The 21,049-nt window shown below is 35.9% G+C and overlaps 1 protein-coding gene across 1 annotated transcript; it reads right to left on the reverse strand.

The window, feature by feature from the left end:
• Positions 1–13,752: 13,752 nt before the first annotated feature.
• Positions 13,753–16,831, reverse strand: LOC128549694 (uncharacterized). Its single transcript, XM_053527020.1, has 2 exons — positions 16,726–16,831; positions 13,753–15,063 (listed from the first exon to the last, which is right to left on the reverse strand). The coding sequence occupies exons 1-2, from the start codon at positions 16,726–16,728 to the stop codon at positions 13,753–13,755; spliced, it is 1,314 nt and encodes a 437-aa protein (XP_053382995.1). The 5' UTR covers positions 16,729–16,831.
• Between the last annotated feature and the right edge of the window lie 4,218 nt (positions 16,832–21,049).

The raw sequence follows: 21,049 nt of genomic DNA on the forward strand, positions 1-21,049 counted from the left end.
ACAGAATGCCTACATATCTGACGGCTCGCACTTAGATACAGGATTAAGAAATTAAACATGCACACGACAAAGGTATCTCATAATGACTGGCCCTTCTTTCGAAAGGGGCCACATGTAGATAATAACTATATACCGGTATATATTGTATTATTTGCCTTGATGAGTAATAAACGAAACCGGTAGGCAAATATTATGTAACTCATGTAATGTTGTTTATTTTTTCTTTAAAATTTTATAATTTGCTTGATCCGGTACAGACTTTTGCATTTATTTATATATATAATTTTACTTTATATAAACACAATTCGATGAGACACCATAATTTGTAATTTCAGTTAAACTGCCATCGACGGTATTCAAAGCTGCATTTGAAAGTCCACACAATGATTGAAACCAAAAAATATACAGTAACTGCTATATGTGATAGTTTTTTTTACTTTAATGAGACCATAATAATTTTGGGTGCTTTCGAAGAGATAACTTTAAAGTTTGAATGAGCTAAATTAACGTTCTGCTAAAAATGTGATGATTAGGCCTTGCAAATTATGGCCCTGAGGTTGACTTGTAAGTACATGTCTATTACTCTTATCATCTTGCAAGAATATGTGATTTTCACGTCAATAGTTTTCTCATGCATGCTTCCTTTATTTACATTCAAGTAGCTCTAAAACTTCTATACGTATAGATCTAGTAAAAGAGTATTTTATACTATTCGACTTAGCTAAATTGTCCTAGCATAACTGCCATTTAAATGATAAATTATGCAGCATTTAATCGTTAAGTATCGATAGATATTTATGTTACCTAAATATAAATTTGAACTGATAAGTAGAGGTACTTGTTTTTCAAAAGAAAATATATTTTGTCAGTTGTTTAGTGTCTTTTAATGCACATCTAAAATAAAAAAGGGTTTGCTTGAGCCTGTTCAACTGTTTTACATTTTCCTATTGAAATGAAGACCTGTTTAAAAGCGATAAATATAAGTACTGTAAAGTAAAAGGTAAACATACAATTTACTAAGTCGATTACACGTATAACACACTGTGGTGGATGGACCATACCTTAACAGGAGCACAAAAATTCTAATGACTTATCTTAAAATTAATTATCCGCTGGAGCATGCTCCCGTACCCACCTTGTTAGCAGATGCTATATATACTCTCGAAATAGGGAGCTTATAAAAGCTTGGGTAGTAGTTTTATGAATTTAGTAATTATTTGTCAATTATACAAGGGTCAGTAATTAAGAAATTTACAGCATGCACATAGCAGCTTTTACAATCGTACCATTGTAAGCTATCTTTGAACAATTTACATGAAATATTTGATGTAGAACAGTCCCCATCCTATCTTTTGGTTTCCGCTGTTTCCTGTTTATAAATACTTCTTAATTTTCGGACAGTTCATCGTACATTATTTGTAAAAAATCGTTTAGGAGTTTTTAATAGCGAAAACGTCATGTGCCTCTTAGACGAACATCTGCACTTCACGAATCTTGGAGTGAAAATAGTGCATATCTTTTTAAAAATATACATGTCCGGCACCTCTTCATGAGCTGTTTATTGTACTTTCTTACATTTCGTTTGCTAAATTTAATGACCGTTTTACAGCTAGGCATGATGGAAACGCGTCTTCAAAATAGAATATGAAAATGTATTTTTTTTTTTCAAATAATTATTTAACGAGACCGTTTTATAGTTTAATAAAGTCAGTGCATTCAATTGTAAGTCGCGCAATACTCCCTACCAGGTTTTTATCATAACAATTGTTATTTTAAAACATCAAAGTGATTCTGCACGAAATGTACAACACTGATCAGGACATAGTATGTACAAGTAACACAATCAACGTGTTCTGAGAGTAAGTCGAACACTATTTTCTAATCCGAAATTGCTCGAAGTTACAAGGACTAAGAAAAATGTAATACATGCAATTTAAAGCTATATCGGTGTTTTATTTTTAGTGATTTTAACTGTATGTTATGACTATGAACAGTATTAATCATCTTATGCTAGATTTTTCAAGAATTGTGTTTAATAAAGACCGTTTTAGCAAAAGCATGAGACGGTTGATGATGGGAAAATAAATGTCTTTAAAAAGACAAACGGCGTAGAGGTAATAATAGTGTAGGCTATAAGGCTGAAAATATGGCCGAATTGTGCACTTTTTAGAAGAGTTTTGATCTTTATCTAATACAATACTACTATCTATAACGGAACAGTTTAGATGTAGAACCCACCTCTACCAAGCCTTTTATGGTGAATAATAAGGGTCAGAGTTATGCCCCTTGAAATCATTTATAAAAGGTATTAGTATACAACACCCACCATATACTTTTTTTTTATGAAATATAAATTCCAAACATTTTATGCGAAATGTATGTCGGAGGAAATTATTAATCAGTCTTGGGGCTAAAAATTAAAATAGATATGCATATATGAGAGTTACGGCCCCTGAATTTGTAAAATTATAGAAAAATTGGACAACACTTATAATGGTATATTTAAAGTTTAATTTTTGAATAGTTTTGTTTAGCTGTCTTTCAGAAAACGATGTTGTAAGTAGTAAATGACATGTTAATTAGTTGTGAAGCCCTATTTGTATGCCCCCGTTCTAAGAAGGAGGAGTATATTGTTTTTCAGAAGTCGGTCGGTCTGTCTGTCGGTCTTTTAATATGTTGAACAATCGGTTTCCGGATAATAACTCAAGAACGCTTAAACCTAGGATCATGAAATTTGATAGGGAAGTTGGTCATAACCAGCAAATTTATTTTTATTGATTTTGAGGTCAGTAGGTCAAAGGTCAAGGTCACTGTGACCGGGAATAATTAAACAGTTTCTTGACGATAATTTAGAAACGCTTGGTCCGAGAATCACGAAACTTAAAAAAAGGGCGATCATGACTAGCAGATGACTTTTATTGATTTTGAGGTCATTTGGTCAAAGTGCAAGGTCACATTTACAAAGAACAGGTTTACAGTTTCCAGATGATAATTCAAGAATGCTTGTGCATAGGATTATGAAAGTCGATCAGAAGGTTGGTCATGACTAGCAAAATGATCTCCATCCATTTTTAGGTCACTTTGTCAATGGTTAAAGTCACAGTGACCCGGAACATTTAAACAGTTTCTGGACAATAACTTAGAAACGCTTAGACCTAGAATCACGAAACTTAATAGAAAGGTTGATCATGACCAGCAGATGACCACAACTGATACTGAGGTCAGTAGGTCAAAGGTCAAGGTCAAATTGACGAAGAACAGGTATACCATTTCCAGATGATATCTCAAGGATGTTTTGGCATAGGATTTTGAAAGTTGATAAGGAGATTTGGCACGACCAGCAGATGATCTCTGTCGATGTTGAGATCAGTAGTCAAGATCACAGGGATCCAGAACAGTCAAACAGTTTCTGGACGATGACTTGAGAACCCTTAGGCCTAGAATCACGAAACTTTATCGGGTGGTTGATCATGACCAATAGATGACTCCTATTTATTTTGAGACCAGTAGGTCAAAGGTCAAGTTCACAGCGATCCGGAACAGTTGAAGCGTTTCCGAATGATACTTGAGAACACTTAGGATTAGAATCACGAAATTAACGAAGCTTGATAGGGTGGTTGATCATGACCAGCAGATGACCCCTGTTGATTTTGAGATCAGTAGATCAAAGGTAAAACATTGACCCAGAACAGTTAAAATATTTTGTCAAATAACAAAGAATGCTTTGGTCTAAAATCAGATTTGATCTAGAGGTCATTTATGACTGGTAAATGACCCTTTATTTTGATTTGATGTCAAAACGTCAAACGTTCAGTGCACAGTGACCCAATAGGTTCTGTTCTTTGTGCAGTTACTGAATGCATCAAGGGGTGGAGGGGGCATTTTGTGTTCTACGAGCTTTTTTCAATATTTCAATCTGTCTGTCTGTCCGTCTCTATACACTGTCTTTGGCTGTCAATGTCCGACACATATCAGATTCTTGCCTTCAGCACCGTTATTTCAGTTTTCTTTCCTTCAGAAATATCCTTCAGATCAAGGTCAGATGTCATAAACAAAAGTAACCTTTTAGTATCCGCAACGCAAAGTATAAAATGTTTGGTATAAATGAACATGTCAAAACCTTGTCTTCATACATAAATATGTTGAGCTTAATATGAAAACGATTGTCATTGGGAATCTACAAAACGAGTCGTCAGGTGATAAGAGGGTGGGGGGCGGTGCGGAATTGGCCCTTGTATTTATTCACATTTTCATGTTCTTTATATCGACACTTACCGGTGACCGTGGCACAGTGGTTAAGGCGTCATCCTCGGGATCAGGAGGTCGAAGGGGGATGTTTGTCATGGGACTCGTTCCGAAAAGGCCGGTTCGTGAGCCACGAGCAAGTTAGATGAACGGTTACCGAATTCTATCCGCCCGGCCCTCCGGCCCTTCGCAAGGTGCTAGGAGTTCGGAGGTAATTGGTACGCACAATAGTTGTGTCTCATAAACCAAATTGGCTAGCCCTTTTAAAAGGGGTGACACGATAATAAGCAAGACCTTTACCCTTCTCTTTTATAAAATAGACATGATTAAAACATCAGTGCCGTGACCAGCCCTGAAAAAACACGAAGGCAGAATTCTTGCGGAAAAAAAGTTGTAATATAGTTACATATTTGTATTATAATGTGTGTATGAATTATTGTTTTGTAATTGATTTTATTTACTTTTAATGTCCATTCAATACATGTATTACATGTATATTGCATTTCAATTTTGTCTTAAAGTTAAACGTTTAACCGGCAATTTGCCGGGTCACGTATTCGTTTTGCAATGTTGTAAACAACAGATGTTATATATGTGCTACATCACGTTCCTTATTAACAGTATCCTTGTATTGTTCATGCTTTATCACGTGCGTTTAAATTCATAATTCGTAACTTTAGTAATATGTTAATTCAGACGTGGTATATATGATGTCTATCTAATCAATATTCTAGCTAGTGCGTGATGTGAAATATCTGCCATGCCACAAAGTGGATAAAAATTATAACTTAAATGCCAATCAAAGATGTTTTACTGTAAGTCCTTTGGACGAGATCTAATTGTTAGACCCCAAGATACAGTCTATGTGCTATAAAAATGTGTGTTCTAAGATTCGTTATCCATTTTCTGTTTTGATTTTATATGAGTAAACATGAAGTAAGAATATAAGTTGTAGTAAACCTTGTAACTGAACTTCTTGTTAGCAACTATACAATTACGGGTGTGACTACGCTATAGTGTTTCATATATGGGCTTAGGTACAAACTACGATTTTACAGGTCATCAGTTAATTTGAAATGTTTTTTCTTTAACCATAGAAATCACGTTGAGTTGTAGCAAATGTTAATGCAGGGTTACAGGGGCCCATCCTGAGATTTTGTTTGAAATTCTGCAAGACAAAATGGTGTATTTTTAGTTATTTCAGATAAAAAATCTCGACAAAACATTACAGAAATGTACACACAACTCGTCTGCAATATTGGAGCTAAGTTGAGGTCTTGAAAAGTTTTGACACTATACAATACAACTAATATAATATAATAAAAAAATAAATCAAGCGATTTCAGACAAAAATCTGAGCAAAATGTCACACTACTTGCTTACATAATTGGAGTTCACGTAGAGGGTTGTGTTCGTGGTCAAAGCTGTGCATTTTAAACAACTTTCGAAAAAAAATATGAGGAAATAAGGTTAAAAAGTTTGCACTAGTCGCCTGCATAATTGGTATACAAGTAAAGATAGGATTTCAAGGGTCCTCCCCAAGAGTATTTTAATATTATAAAAGACAAAATGGTGCATTTTAAGACATCTCTGATAAAGAATTTGAGAGAATCAGGTTGAAATGTACACATTTCCCGGCTGCATAACTAGAGTAGAAAATAGAGATGGGGTCCAGGGTCCTCCCCGCGAAATTTTAAATTGATAGAAGATAAATGGGACATTTACACCATCTCTGACAAAAAACCTTAGCAAATCAGGTTAAAGTGTACGCATACGACTACTTGTCTGTGTAATCTGACTAAAAGTAGAAGTGAGGTTCGGGACCCTCTTAGAGAAATGTGGAAAATTCAATGAGGCAAAACTATGCATTTAAAAGTCATTTCAGAAAAAATGAATTTGAGCAACTCAGGTTGACAGGTTTACCATACTAGACTAGTAAATCGGAGAACTGGTAGTGGGCTCAGAAGTTCTTAAGATTCACACGAAAATGGTACGTTTTTAAAGCCAGATTATGAAATTGTTAGTAAAACTTTGTGTGATTCACAAGCAAAAGTACAAAATTGAATGCTTATATGAGAAATGATTGGAGGGAAATGTGTGACTATGTTTAGGAGTTACCGTTGACTCTACAACCGCACAATAACCAAAACTCAATGTCTCTTTCGTACGCCAGTGCAAAAAAGTCAAGTCGAGATATCATTTCCATCAATATGTATATATGACTCGGGCATTTCTTGATGGGACACATCCTAAAATGGACAAAGAAATCTTTACATCTAGGAAGAGGATTTGAATAAACCAACTCAGTATTCGAATGGCATATACGTTTCAAATGCAAATATTGGTTTAAGTTAAGTTTTACTTTTTCACAATTAGCATGTATGTTTCAACCTTTGATTTGCTTATGTTTTGAAACCAATTGATACATTAGATTTGCTTAAATAGGCCCAACAGACATGCAGATATGCTTAAAGTTTAAAAAACCGGCGATGCCAGGTTTTAGAAACGTGCAAACATTTCCGAAATTGAGATATAGTAATATAGTACGTAATACAGTCAATCTAACACGAGCAGAATGCCTGTTTTGGTCAAAACTTGCACAAAAACGTGGCAGAAATCCAAAAACAGTCACTTCAAATCAATTTGTCCCTTCAATAGTTTTTGTACTGTCAACTGTACGACCAAAAAACGAATGTGTCGATCTCACCTTACACATGTGGCTATCGAAAGAGTATATCAACAGTTCGATCAAATGGCAAATAAGCATGTACTTAAATGTTTTTTTTTTTGTTTGTTTTTTTTTTTTTTAAAAAATCTCCCGTTTCTTTGTTTACATCGCCATTTCTGCCAAGATGACATTGTATTCTCGCTTAAAAACCCGAGAGACATTATATACGTCAGACCCCCTGAAACTCGTCTTCAATTATTCTGCGATATACGTGATAATTTCAGTATGTGGTCATTTGTAAATGATGTCATTAATTTATCTATGGTGGCTTTTAGGGTGTTTTTGATGTTGCATTGGCGTGCGCGTGGTTTAGGCAACACGTTTCCTTGTGTCATCCTGGCACACACCTCAAACATCATAACAAAATTTTAGAAGTGTGTGTGTTGTTCTGGTATGCGCACAACTTGACAAAACAGACTGATAAAGATACACAGAACTCGACATAAAGATACATTAAATTTCGTATTTAACCTAGAGCTCGAGTCGTTACTCGACTTTCATACATTTGATGGATTCTAAAACTGTCGTGGAGAAAGTGTTTCTGTTTTTGTACTGCGAAGAGAAAACGTCTGGTAAGAGGACTGTACTGGTTTCTCCAAGGAAAGACGGCTTTTTGTGTATCGTAACTAAACACCGAACACGTTTAAAGAACCAGATTGTCTATTCGCGAAGAACTAAGCTAAGTTAACCGGACAATCTTGTATCTAAAAGGGATTTCTCTCTCTTTCCCTTTATTATTATTATTATTATCATTATTATATACCATATTTATATAGCACTCTTTTCATATAAAAATACGTTCAAAAGTGCTATACATAAACAACATCTATATAATGTTCAATACAAATGGTAATTGAACTATTTTAGAAAACAATTTAAAATTACATTACGATAATAAGATACCTAGCATTTTAAAATTGATATAAGCAGATCTAAACATGAAACAAAATACAATATCGTAAAAAAAACATTAACTGATCTATTAAAGCCCCTTCTCACTCTGTCCCGCTGGTCAGATCGCTCTGTGTTTGTACTAGTAGAGAGCACAGACGATTAATTTCGCGCCTTGCTAGGCTTCGTTTGTACAATGTAAAGCGTCTTTGATCATGGAAAGGGCGCTATATATATGTGGTACAATAATAATGACAAGTTAAAGCATAGCAAAAGTTCCTTCTAGGGCTTATCTATATAAATATAAAATGATCATCTTGTAAAAATTTGGTTGCAATGTCTGTTTTATACTGCCAAAAAAAATTCAAGTAAGTATTTACGCTAGTTATTTAACATAAATTGTTAAATCCAACAACAAATTAAATCTGTTACCACTTTCAGTAGAGTGAATACGGCAATAAGACATTGACCCGGTTAATCATTTACGATTCGATGCGTGAATTTGTTGCGCATAATTAGAGGGTCGCAACTATGCATTTCAAGGTAACGATAATATTTAGTTGTTTACATTTAAATTTGCTGATATTATGTCTATCTGGTCGACTGAATGTATGTTATGTTCCTCAAGAATGGAGGAAATAACATCCTCGGGTTTAGTAATATGTAATCCACGGAACGCGTTCAGTCAGAGAGTCGCCTCAATTAGGAAAGAATAGTCTAACGTCAGAGGTTATTTCTAAGGTCACGGAGTTTTATTGGCCAGCTTGTAATGACAACAGCTTTCGGTATCAGTAGCTCAGTCAAGTGTGACTTATAGAACCATAATATTCCTTCTCAAGAGAAGGAATAATAATGATGTAACGTCATCCGGTTGCTTAAACTTACTTATCAATTATTTATCAAAGTTTCCAGCTAGATGGAAAAATGATAACATTTTTACAGAAATATTCTAGAATGAAATTGGAAAAAAAATGCCACGGCTCTTCAGGGACATATCTAGCTAATAACTATCTTCGTACCTCTAAGAAATTGCAACGGTTTAATTTTGTCTTTATAGGTTACAATGTAGTGAATGTCTCCGCTACTATTTTCAATGTAAAATTACAATGCAAAGTATTTTCTTGTCAGCATGTCTAGTGTTACATTTCTTGCGAGATAACCCTCGTCTTGAGAGTCTGTCTATAGACAATCAGTAAATAAAAAAAATATTGGGTTTTCCATAATATAGCGAAGCCATGGTCACGTGACTGAGAAACTTGATAAAACGATAATATTGCGTAGGAAGACTTCAGCAGGTACGTACATTCACTTACATTCTACCCTGCCGGTTCTACACAAACATAGAACAATATAACCTTACGTAGCTCTAAATCATTTACAGACATTCAAGTTTAAGTACATTTTATATCTGGCATGTAAATACATTAACTAGACGGGAAAATACAGTATATACTCTCACAGACTACTTCAGCAGTCAGTGTTCAATATGACCACAGAGGTAGAAACGGCGAATTACTACCTTCTTTCCTTATTTGAACACTTTCTCAAGAACCTGCGCATTTCGAGTAGTAACAAAGTCGTAAAGCTCGCTTTGACACTTTGCCTTATTTCATATGAACGTCTTATTGGCTATCATCTGCATGATTTGTTTATAGTATTTGTCAATATTTACAAATGAATACGTGCATACTTGCAATAAATACTATTTGTCACGGTCCAGTTGTTTTTGTCATAAGCTTCTGAACATTGTATGAGAAAAATTGCAATTAAATTGTCAACTAAAAAAGTTTCAGACCAATCTACTTATGCGTACATTGACATTTTATCCATTTTTGTATTAATTCTAGTTGGCACGGCCCCAACCGTAATCTTTACATGAATTTTTTTACAAATTAAGTCAATGTATACATGTTTTACATGCAGAATTGCATAAATCAATAAAGTTCGACACGCTCCAATAATTTTGCAACAAACACCAAACAAATATATGTGTCGCGTCGGCATTTAAAAGACATATATTTGAACAAGATATTTTTAGAATTGAGCAAAAAATAAAAAAGTTATGAAAAGTACAATCAAAATCTCCACTAGTAAAGTTTCCTAGAAATCGGTCTAAATTTTGTAAAATAGTTCATGCAGCGATGGGTTCTACATCAAAATTGTAATATTATGATACAATACGCAAGAATCATACAAATTTAAAACTCTTCTTTAAAGTGTACACTCATCTGGCTTATAGCCTACACTATAATGTTTGACGCATGGAAAAATCAGAATTAAACAGGATGTGCAGACAGAAAAGATTTAGATATGCATCTATGAGTACATGATTCATTTGCAAATATTTCAACTAAGCAGCAAATTTAAATGATCAATAGGTATCCTTTCAATGATAGAAGGTCAAAATGATTTGACGTCCTGTGCTGATTCCTAAATACTTTTGCGTTGGGTCAGAATCCCCCATAAGTAACCCACCAGCAGCATGCAATTAGTTTTTAGTTTGGCAACTGCTGCATCTAAATCGTCCTTACTGTGCTGTCTAGGCATTTTATCTTGAAGGCAAAATATATGCAAAGAATAAAACACCTGAAAGCGAGATTTAAAGCAGTTCTTAAAGTGAAAGCCGGGTACTAAAGCCCTGTTTTACCTCTAAAGACACATGCATACCTGAAATAGAAGCTTTTGGATCACTAGTGTCTAGTGGCACAGGCAATTTTAATTACTCGCAGTTTAATAAAACTTAAAGAAAAAAATCAAGTTAAAGACGGTTGATCATTTGCAGGTTGGGAGACCTTCAGTAACTGTTTGGGTAAAGTAATAGGTAAATACTTACATTTATGATGGAATAGTGGTAGTCATTATTTTCATGAAATGTAAGATTTTTCAGCTGACATACTGGCCCACATTGTTGTTGTTATTGTTTTAGTCTGCACTTACCAGAGCGAGGCTCCAGTGGGAAATGGTCCCAGGAGTAAAATTATGTAAGGTATAACTCAGTTTCGTGAAATAATAACATGTAGAATTGTTAAATTTTCTGCTTTATTTTCACGAATAACATAAATTTGCCAGATGTGTGAAACCGCGTACAGTGCAGAAACCGGGCATACTGACTCTACAATTACAACCAGCCACACATTCATCTGTACGCGAGGTACGGGGGCAGAACATTACTTTCGATTTCTCTTGCGATGATAAATTACTAAAGATTCGAATAAATCATTTTAGTTTTGGGTAACACAACTAGATCTACTAAATATCCTCTGTTTAGTATGTGCTTTCTGGTATTCAATGTTATTTAAGACTTAGTAATAAATGGTTTATCTTTTCAGAGCGCACCTGTTCCGTTCACCGATTACTATAGAATTTAGGCAAAAATCCATGTTATATTATATTTTATGTTATCATTCGATAATATGATAAAGCGGGACGCTTGGCGTAGGTAGTATGACGAAATTGCCATGACGCTACATAGATATCTTTTAGAAAAACATTACCTTTCACCTCTGCTAATTCGTCTATAAATAGTATCATTTTTATTTAGATGAAATGAAGAAATTGATTGTAAAAGTAAAGACTACATTCATTTCGGTTGAAAGCTGAAATTACCTTGGAAATGTCCGATCGGAATATTTTATTGGCTTTTCGTAGTGCGATGTGGTGCCTATGTACGGAGCCGAGGTAACAACAATGATCATTATGTCTGCTTGACCGGCTAGGTCATATATATACAGCATTTTGCCATGGGAAAATCAGTTTGCTCGCCCATGTGGTTCGCCGGGTGGCGAGGGTAAACGCACGCACGCACGCACGCACGCACACACACACACACACATAAAACGCGGGAAAAGTTTTGTCAGTATATCAACAGCTGCAGGAAATGGCAGACCGGAGAATATATTTAGCTGTATATCAGACATTCGTCTGAAACTACAGTTTGAGATTTATATAAGGTTCTTAACAATGGTTAATAAATTGGTTTCATAAATTCCATTTATACTTTTGAATTATGAAACAGATACTTCCATGTTTTATAGCGCTAGTTGGTCAGTTTGTTTAAACCTAAGGCAACATTCACAAAATTGAAATTTTTATCTATAAGTGGACTCCACTCCCCCCCCCCCACCCACCACCCCCGCACCCACCCACACACACATCGTATAAAAACAAACTATGTATGATCGAGTTGCTTTAATGAAACAAATGATATTCCTTTCAATTTCAGGTTCAATATTCCTATACTTGAAATAGACTATTTTTCCCATTAGCGGAAGATACTATACATCTCACTCCGTTCACGTTGCAGTCTCATATGGAATTATGACAAGAGGTAAATCGTTTCGTTAAATATAGCTTAGTAGTTCGTTTATAAAAAAAATGGGAAATTCTACTGTTGGTGTAGAGTCCACGTTCGGTGCTGCGGCTTTGAACTCCCTGATCTGCAAACGTGACAGAAAATCTGCTAGGATATTACGTTTACCAGAAATATGTTTTGCCTTTACAAGAATGTTATGCCTCATACATAATAAAACAAATTTCCTGACTAAGCGCATCAATTCTGGATCCCTAGATGTTTGTTTATTCAAAATATAAACAACAGCCTCATTATCAGAATGAAGAATTAGGCACTTATTTTTCAGAGTGTCTCCCCAAATATTGATTGCTAGAACAATTGGAAAAAGCTCTTTGAAAGTGATGTCAGTGGTTTGTAACTGATTCGGCCAGGAGCCATAGAACCAGTGTTTACCGAAAACAGCTCCAAAACCTAGGGAGCCTGAAGCATCTGTGAACAGATGTAGCTGTTCATCAGAGACCCATCTCCCATCTAGGAGGAGGTTTTTGCCATTAAAATGATCAACAAAAAAGAGCCAAGCCTTTATATCTCTACGGCTCTCCCGATTAAGAGTAATTCTATGTCTGGAGTGTTTGACAGATTTAGTTAAATCTATTAACCTGCGCAAAAAACACCTCCCTGGGATTACCACCAGGCAACAAAAATTTAATAACCCTATCAGACTTTGTAAGTCCTGTAATGTGATCTTGCGACGTTTGACCTGAGCAATTAATCTTTCTCGAAGATTAGACAATTTATCACTAGGGAGCCTTGCAACCATATTGACGGAATCTAATTCAAGGCCCATAAAAGTTATAGTAGTTGTAGGCTGAACTGTCTTTTCTGTTTTTATCGGTACACCTACTGTATCGCACATTGACAGAAATTTGTCCAGGTAAAGCTTAGAGAGGTTAGTGTTTGCTTGACCCATAAACAAAAAATCATCTAAAATATGAAGTATTGATGGTATTTTTAAAACTGTCTGAGCAATCCATTGTAGGCTTGTGCTAAAACGCTCAAAAATACAACAACTGCTAGAAGCCCCCATTGGGAGACATTTGTCATAGTAGAAAGAACCGTTAAACTGAAACCCAAGGAGATTATAGTCATCTGGATGGACCGGTATGAGACGATATGCATCAGCAATATCCGTTTTGCTGAAAAGGGTGCCAGGGCCTAACTTAAGTAATAACTGGACTGCATCATCAAAACTTGCATATGATACAGTCTTGAGGGTGGGGTCTAGCTGATCGTTAATGGACAGGCCGTCGGGAAAGCTTAGATGGTGAATTAACCGGTATGTACCTGGCACTTTTTTCTCAACAATGCCGATGGGACTGACCTTGAAACCGGGAAGGGGTGGTGACTGGAAAGGCCCCCTAAGCGACCGTGAAGCAATTCTTTTTGAATTTTTTCAAAAATTTTGTTAGGGAGATTGTTACAGGATTTCAAATTGCCAGAGTGTTGCACAGTTGATCTATCCCCCATGTAACCGATATGGAAACCAGATGTGAATCCGTCAATAATGTAAGATTTATCTGGAAAGCCTTGTAGCAGATCAGAGAGGGGTTTTACCTTTATGGGAGTCGGAAGGAGGACGGGGGTTTTTACCCTGTGCATTATGGTTGAATTGGGGCAGTCTTCCTTGAGGTTGACCGAGCATGGCTTGCGCGGCTTGTTCTCGATTTCGGAAACTGCAATGCCCTGCGGAGTGTGACCCTTTACAGAACCCACAGATATGGGGGAGGGTGCAGGAGGTGGAATGACACTCTCCTCTGTTAAATGGCCAACAAGTTTTTGTCCAAAACCGAGGTTGGCTGGAGGTTGTTTTACCCCTCTGCCAAGATCTGTTGTGTTGAGAGGGAAAGGACTGAAAAGGTTGGGTTCGAAAGGGCCGGGGTTGGATTGGCATGGGTAGAGGGTCAGTGCAGGCCCTGAGCCAAAGCTCATAATGCATTACATGCCACGGGATGTTTGACTGAGCTTTTAGCAGCCTAAATTGGGTATCGTATGTTTGCCAGGCAAGCCCACCCCGTCTGGAAGCAATATCCCGAACTATTTCGAAATATTTCATAAAGTCTGGGGTAAGTGTGGGAAATTTTTCTGTATAAATGGCCACAAAACGAATAAACGCTGTTGACCAGACTTCAATGGAGTTAATTTTTTGGGCCTTGGCAGTAGGTGTTATGGTAAATTGTGAGTTATGGCCCAGCTTCAATGAAAACTGGCCATTTGTGTGACCTGTGTGCGGGGTTGCAGGCAGCAGATCAGCCATATCAATGTAGGCATTCTGCCAGATCTTTTTCTTAAGGGATTTGTTAATTTGCGATGAAATGGGTGTGGACATGGGGACCTCTAGCGTTGGTTCCCCATATACATTTCTAGAATCATTGCCTGTGATAAAACTACTATGCTGATTCAGCACTTCGGTCATGTCATTCTCAGTTGAAGATTCTTCTTCCAGTGTGTCATACTCAGATTCAGAGTCTGTCAAGGAGTTCTCGCTATCTGATTGGTCAGACATCGTAGAAGAGGATGGGTTTTCTGTGTTTTTCCTCCCTCTTTGGTTTGTTTTCCTACTTTCCTTCACCTTTGGAACAGTGTTTAGATCTGAAACCTCGGTTACAGTACTTTTGTTTGTTTTGGAGCTTATTAAGTTATTAGGATGTGTGATGCTTGAGGAACAGTTTCCATTTTTACTGTTTCTAGTTTTATTCGGCTTTTTTGTTTGGCTTCCTGAGCAAGATTTTATGTCAGTTTTTTGTCTTTTTGATTTTGTTTGATTTTTTACTTTTGTTACTGCTGTAGCAATCACAGGCGTATCTGCTTCTGTAGCCTTTGCAGCTTTTCCTTGTCTTCTGCGTTTCATCTGAAAAATATCCAAGCATACAATGAATCCAAATAGGCTTAACTACTGGGGAAAATTGAACAGTATTTTATAACTGTATTACACAATGCTATATTTTAAGGAGCTTTCACATTTGCAGTGTATTTGATATAAAGGTTGTTTTTAGCAGCCACAATGCTACAGAATAAATGTATTTATTGCAGCCACAATGCTACATAATAATGAGTAAAGTGTTACTAACATAGTAAGGCGTATTATTAGCAGCCACCATGCTACATGGTAAATTAAGTAATGTATATAAACTGCAGCCACCTTGCTACATATCAATGTTAATTTACAGCGGCCACAATACTTTGTAGTAATATTCTAATGTCTGCTACTTAATGATTTATCATTGCAGCTGCAATGTTAAGTAATAATGTATAATTTCCAGTCACAGCGATATTTACCTACAGTCTTATAAAAAGAAACTAGAAATTAGCTGCTATTAATTTATGCTGTAAAGAAGCCACCTTGTATTTAAATACTAGAAGCTACCACGAACAAAGCTTTCGCAAGCTTAAACAACGAATACATCCAATGATCAATTGAAATAATCACAGAATTTATGGCCATACTATAAGCCGTGCAGGTTCGAATCCTTGACATGCTCCTCGATAATTAATTTAGATAAATATATAATAAATAAATAAAAATTATATATACAAAAAATGAATAATTACTTGATGGAAGCATACACCTATAGTATCGAATAGGTACTTTCATTATTTTTTTGAAGGATTAAACACTGAACTAGTTAGGAATTATACTAATTTCAAGCAAAGTTGTTTGTGCCGTACATGTTCGTGAAACATTTACAAATTGGGCAGCAGATTGTCATAGTTTTGACTGATTAAAGGCTATATTTATACGTATCTTAGCTGTTACAGGTCTCTTGCTCCCGAAATGATGGCAGCCCTGACGTTGTTGAACAATTTTCTGTTTCCCAGGGGCGACAAGTGGGTACCATCGACAGAAAAAACCCTTCTTTGACTTTTTTATGACCAAAACCCTTTCAGCTTCCACAGTTTGTTGGGTTGCTGTAACCGCCGATATAGCTGAACCTTTAATCTATCAACACGTAGATTGTACCAAGCACAGTCTACTGGATATCGTGTTGTTGTACCAGAACTAATCCTATGGACTGTCTGCATAATAAACACTTTTTTAACCTGCAAGTCCCTGTGCAGTGTCTCTGTTAGTTCACATATCTGTGCTGAAACTGAATCCGGCGATTGGGATGGATCGTATATATCGCAAGTACCAACAAACAGAATCACCATATCCGGTTCAAAATCTCGTACGCTTTCCAAGCATTCATTTGAATTTAATGTGGATGTCCTCGCTCCTGGGAAGGCAGAAAACTGCACCATGTAACGTGACGGGTCCAAATTAAACGAAAAGGAAAGTTCCTCCTCATGCCTTATAAAAGTTTTAAGATTTTTTACAAAGGAATGTCCGTAGAGAAGCACTTTCACAACCATTTCTTAAAAACAAGAAAAATCCTTTGTTCCCAAAAACGTGGTCGTTGACCTGGATGTTTTGTCCGAAAATTGAAATTAGCTACAACGGCTATAGAAAGTCCACTTTCGCTGAATTAACTGTGTAGTCCCATGCATATGCATGTAAGTAAACGGATAATACCATTTATTTAATAATCCAGCTGGTATTCTTTCTATATTTATCGAAATTGTTTGACCAAAATCACGTTTTTCTTTGTTTGATAAAAATAGGTTTGAGATGACTAAATTGCTCATCGATTATGCAGCGGTTTACTTTCCGGCTTATCGCCAACATTTCTGCGTCACTAATTTAACATAGAAGGGAGTCCAGTTTGGCACATAAATCATTTTATGGGACATAAAATACATTTATGGGATTTTCGGTGATTTTACCGGTGCTAGAAAGCTCCATCTTACACCCAGGTAAGATGTCTCTCGTGGTGTAAATGACATATAACGAACTATATAATTTATGTGTAGAAGATTTATGCAGTAATTTATATTTTATTTTATAAAACGGAATTAAAATCAAATACCATGATATTTCTCCTTTGTTTTTATAGTATATGTCCTGATTAAAAAAAAACGTCATTTAATCAAAAATACATAACGTTTCGCTGTAAGTGATAAAACAACAGAGTGCCAGAATGTCACAATATACGCCAGTCACAGCAAATTTCTTTACACTAGCACCTGTATTTGCATATGGAATTTTAATTTTGTGGTTGTTTAGTAATTATTGTAATTCTTTTGTTTTTTCTAAGTCCACAAAAAAACTCCTTACCAAGTAGAGATACCTTAAAATTCACCTAAAATTTGAAAGTAACATCTATGTTGTACCACAGAAAAGTGGTCTTTCCCTACGGTCAGTTATAAAAAAAATACAATATAAGTTATTTATAGTAACAACTAAGGGAAGTTAATCTAAAAAGAAAAAAAAAAAAAAAAAAAAAAAAAAAGAAAGACATTCTAAGTCCCAAAAATCCTTACTAGATAGAGATAGGTCAAAATACACATCACAACTGGATGTTACATGCATGTTGTACTACAGAAAAGTGGTCTCGATTTTTCCCTACGACTAGTAATGAAAAAGTTACAATATAAGCCATTTATAGTAAAACAAAGGGAAGTAACTCTAAAAAAAGGACCTGCGTATGACACTCCGTCTCATGATGGTGTACAACTGTGCCAAGTTACATCAAAATCCCTCCATGCATGAAGAAGATATGCTCCGGACAAAGTCATTCTTGTATCTGACCTTTGGCCACTAAGTGTGACCTTGACCTTAGACCTATGGAAATGGTTCTTGCGCATGATACACTCCATCTCATGATAGTGTACAATTGTGCCAAGTTACATCAAAATCCCTCCATGCATGAAGAAGATATGCTCCGGACAAAGTCATTCTTGTATCCTTTGACCTCTAAGTGTGACCTTGACCTTAGACCTAGGGACCTGGTTCTTGCGCATAAAATTCCGTCTCATGAAGGTGACAATTGTGCCAAGTTACATCAAAATCCCTCCATGCATGAAGAAGAAATGCGCCGAAAAAAGTTTTCATTCTTGTATCCTTTGATCTCTAATTGTGACCTTGACCTTAGACCTAGGGACCTGGTTCTTGCGCATGACACTCCGTCATATGATGGTGAAAAATTGTGCCAAGTTACATCAAAATCCCTTTATGCATGAAGAAGATATGCTCCGGACAAAGTCATTCTTGAATTTGACATTTGACCTCTAAGTGTGACCTTGACCTTAGATCTAGGGACCTGGTTCTTGCACTTGACACTCCATCTCATAATGATGAACAATTACGCTAAGTTTTATCAATATCCCTCCATGCATGAAGAAGATATGCTCCGGACAAAGTCTGTGGACGCCGCCCGCCAGGGGCGTTCCCATAATACGTCCCATTTTTCAAACGGGCGTATAAAAATCGGAACTAAACATTGTTGCTTTAAATACGCTGCTATAAGAAAATAGTGCAAAGTAGAAAGAAAATAGTGCTAAGTAGAAAGCAATTCTTTTGATTTTAATTTTACTATTATATCTTAAATATGTTATGCAAGAAAAAGATTCTGTCGCTGGCGTACATACAGATAGGGTCCGTCTAAACAGTTACACTTGAGCCGGATATTTCCATCTACACCTACAGCCAATGAAAAAATCTTATATTCATATCCGGGATAGTACTTAATAAGTGCATATGTATTTGCATTTTGATACTGCGCTTTACGTTTTCCCGCCATTTGACGTTGCGTTGCCAGTTTTACGTCACGTCCGTTCTTTATATTTGTCTGTGAATTATCCTGTTGAAGGTGTTAGCCTAAACGTTGATGCATAGATTACTATAAACAATTATATACGTGTTGTTGTTGAACCTACCATACTAACACATTTATGGTAATCTAAACTATATGCAAGGTTAGCCTTTTCTAAAGGCTAATAAGCGATCCTTTAATTATGTAAATGTTTAAATAACTGAGACTGAAAGATTTGTGAAGTACATATTGAATATCTCGTCTCCTACAAGTTTCTTGCATTTCTGTTGGTCAATAGACGCCACGTGAAGACAGGATATATTCCATATCCTGCAAATAATTTTCCGATATAAGTTTGATTAAAACAAAATGGCTGGCGCATAGCTGGCGTAATTGAATCAAGTCAGATTATAAGCTCTAGATATAGATACCGCTTCCGGGAGTATATTTAGTGTTTTCTTGCCTGTTTCATTTTCTTATCTAGTTTAGGCTCGTGAAGTTAGCCGTGAGAAGCGGAAATAGAAGAACGATATCTCTGTATGGGAGACACGGTCATTGAAATCTTGTTTTAGGTTATACATCGTAAAACAAAGGAATTAACATATTTGTTACTCAACAGAATATTGTAGGATCATTTAATCGCGCTAGCGATTCATGTTTATTTTGCCGATCCTATCCTGTCGTTCATTTCGCATGAACACCGAAAAGAGTTTCATTTCTTATATTTACAATGTATTTCTTTACAATTTGTAAACAAGATAATATTACAAACTGTACACATTTTGTTGCATTTAACATTAAAATTCAACTTCCCGGCCATTTTGTTCACCAAACGGAACAACTGCGACGTCATTTAAGGAACGTTCTCCCTGACTATACGCGGGCGTTGTCAAAACAGCGGCCCATTATCGCTAAGCAGCGTTGACGTTACATTCGTGCCTTTCCTTTTGCTGTTCATTCGAAATGAACGTCAGAATTTTCAATGGAAAAGGATAGGACGAATGTAAATATTTATCATTGTTTACGTGTTAGAATCGAAATAATATATCTCAAACAGTGATTTGCTCATGAATAAAATCATTGTTTGTCGTTTAGATTTGTATTATTATTATATCACTCGGGCTGCGCCCTCGTGAAATAATTCCTTTGCATCTACAAATCACTGTTTGGGAAATATTATTTCTTGATTCTATAAGAGGCTCTGTGTCAAGTGGTCACAGCTGCTGACTGCGAATCACTTGCACTTTTACCTCTGTGGCTTTTAGTCTTTCTTAGGCCTTCAAATGAGGAAACCACCCAGCTGGCCAGTGGCAAGTCGGTGGTTCTATCTTAAGTTCCTGAGATAATGCTGTTAGGGACACTTTGGGTCTCTCACCATCAATAAACATATGACATGCACTGTGTTAGTGTGGCTTTAAACCAAAAATTCTTTCTTTGATAAAATATTTATTACTATTGATTCTGTTTCTCAGTTAACAGGGAGGGACACAGAACTACCGTAATCCGCAAATTTTATATAACAACTTCCAATAGGTTACATTAAAGCGATTCATTTTAGGTGACAAAATGTGGGTGCAGAGAAAATGACGATGGGACAAACTTATTTATTATTTTTTGACATATCGTAGCAAATTACCAAAATATTGTGCATAACGAGTTAAATTGTTGTAACGTTTATGAAAAAAAAATCTTCTTATATAAAATATATATCTATGTATTATATGCCAAGCGTAGTGGAAATGAACATGCGCCATACTGTGTGCAAGTAGCTTTAGGTAGTAGAAAAGTATTCAAAACAATTAAGCGGCAGCTGTTCTAAATTACTTCGGTTGTAATAAGTATACCAACGTATTAGTTTTATAAAGAGCTACTTTGTATCATGAAAACAATTTAATGTATCAAACAACACGAAATAAATTATAGAGAATAGATTACATACATTTTTACCAAAGGGAGGGAGACAATATAATAGGAAATAAGATACATATATGCATATAAATTACAACCCCAGTACACAGCTACAGACATTCATCTTAGCATGTATGTTAACGGTTTCAGAAGTACCTGGTAAGGAGTGTAATGTATTCAGCGCCCAACGTGTATAACCATGTATAATGTATATACAGGACTGTTTAAAGTCGATATCAAATAGGGTTCCAGTCAATGCATGTTTACGTCATGTACTGTTGGAACCTTAGGCAAACA

This window comes from Mercenaria mercenaria, chromosome 16 (assembly GCF_021730395.1).
Source record: "Mercenaria mercenaria strain notata chromosome 16, MADL_Memer_1, whole genome shotgun sequence".
Classification (NCBI taxonomy): Eukaryota; Metazoa; Mollusca; class Bivalvia; order Venerida; family Veneridae; genus Mercenaria; species Mercenaria mercenaria.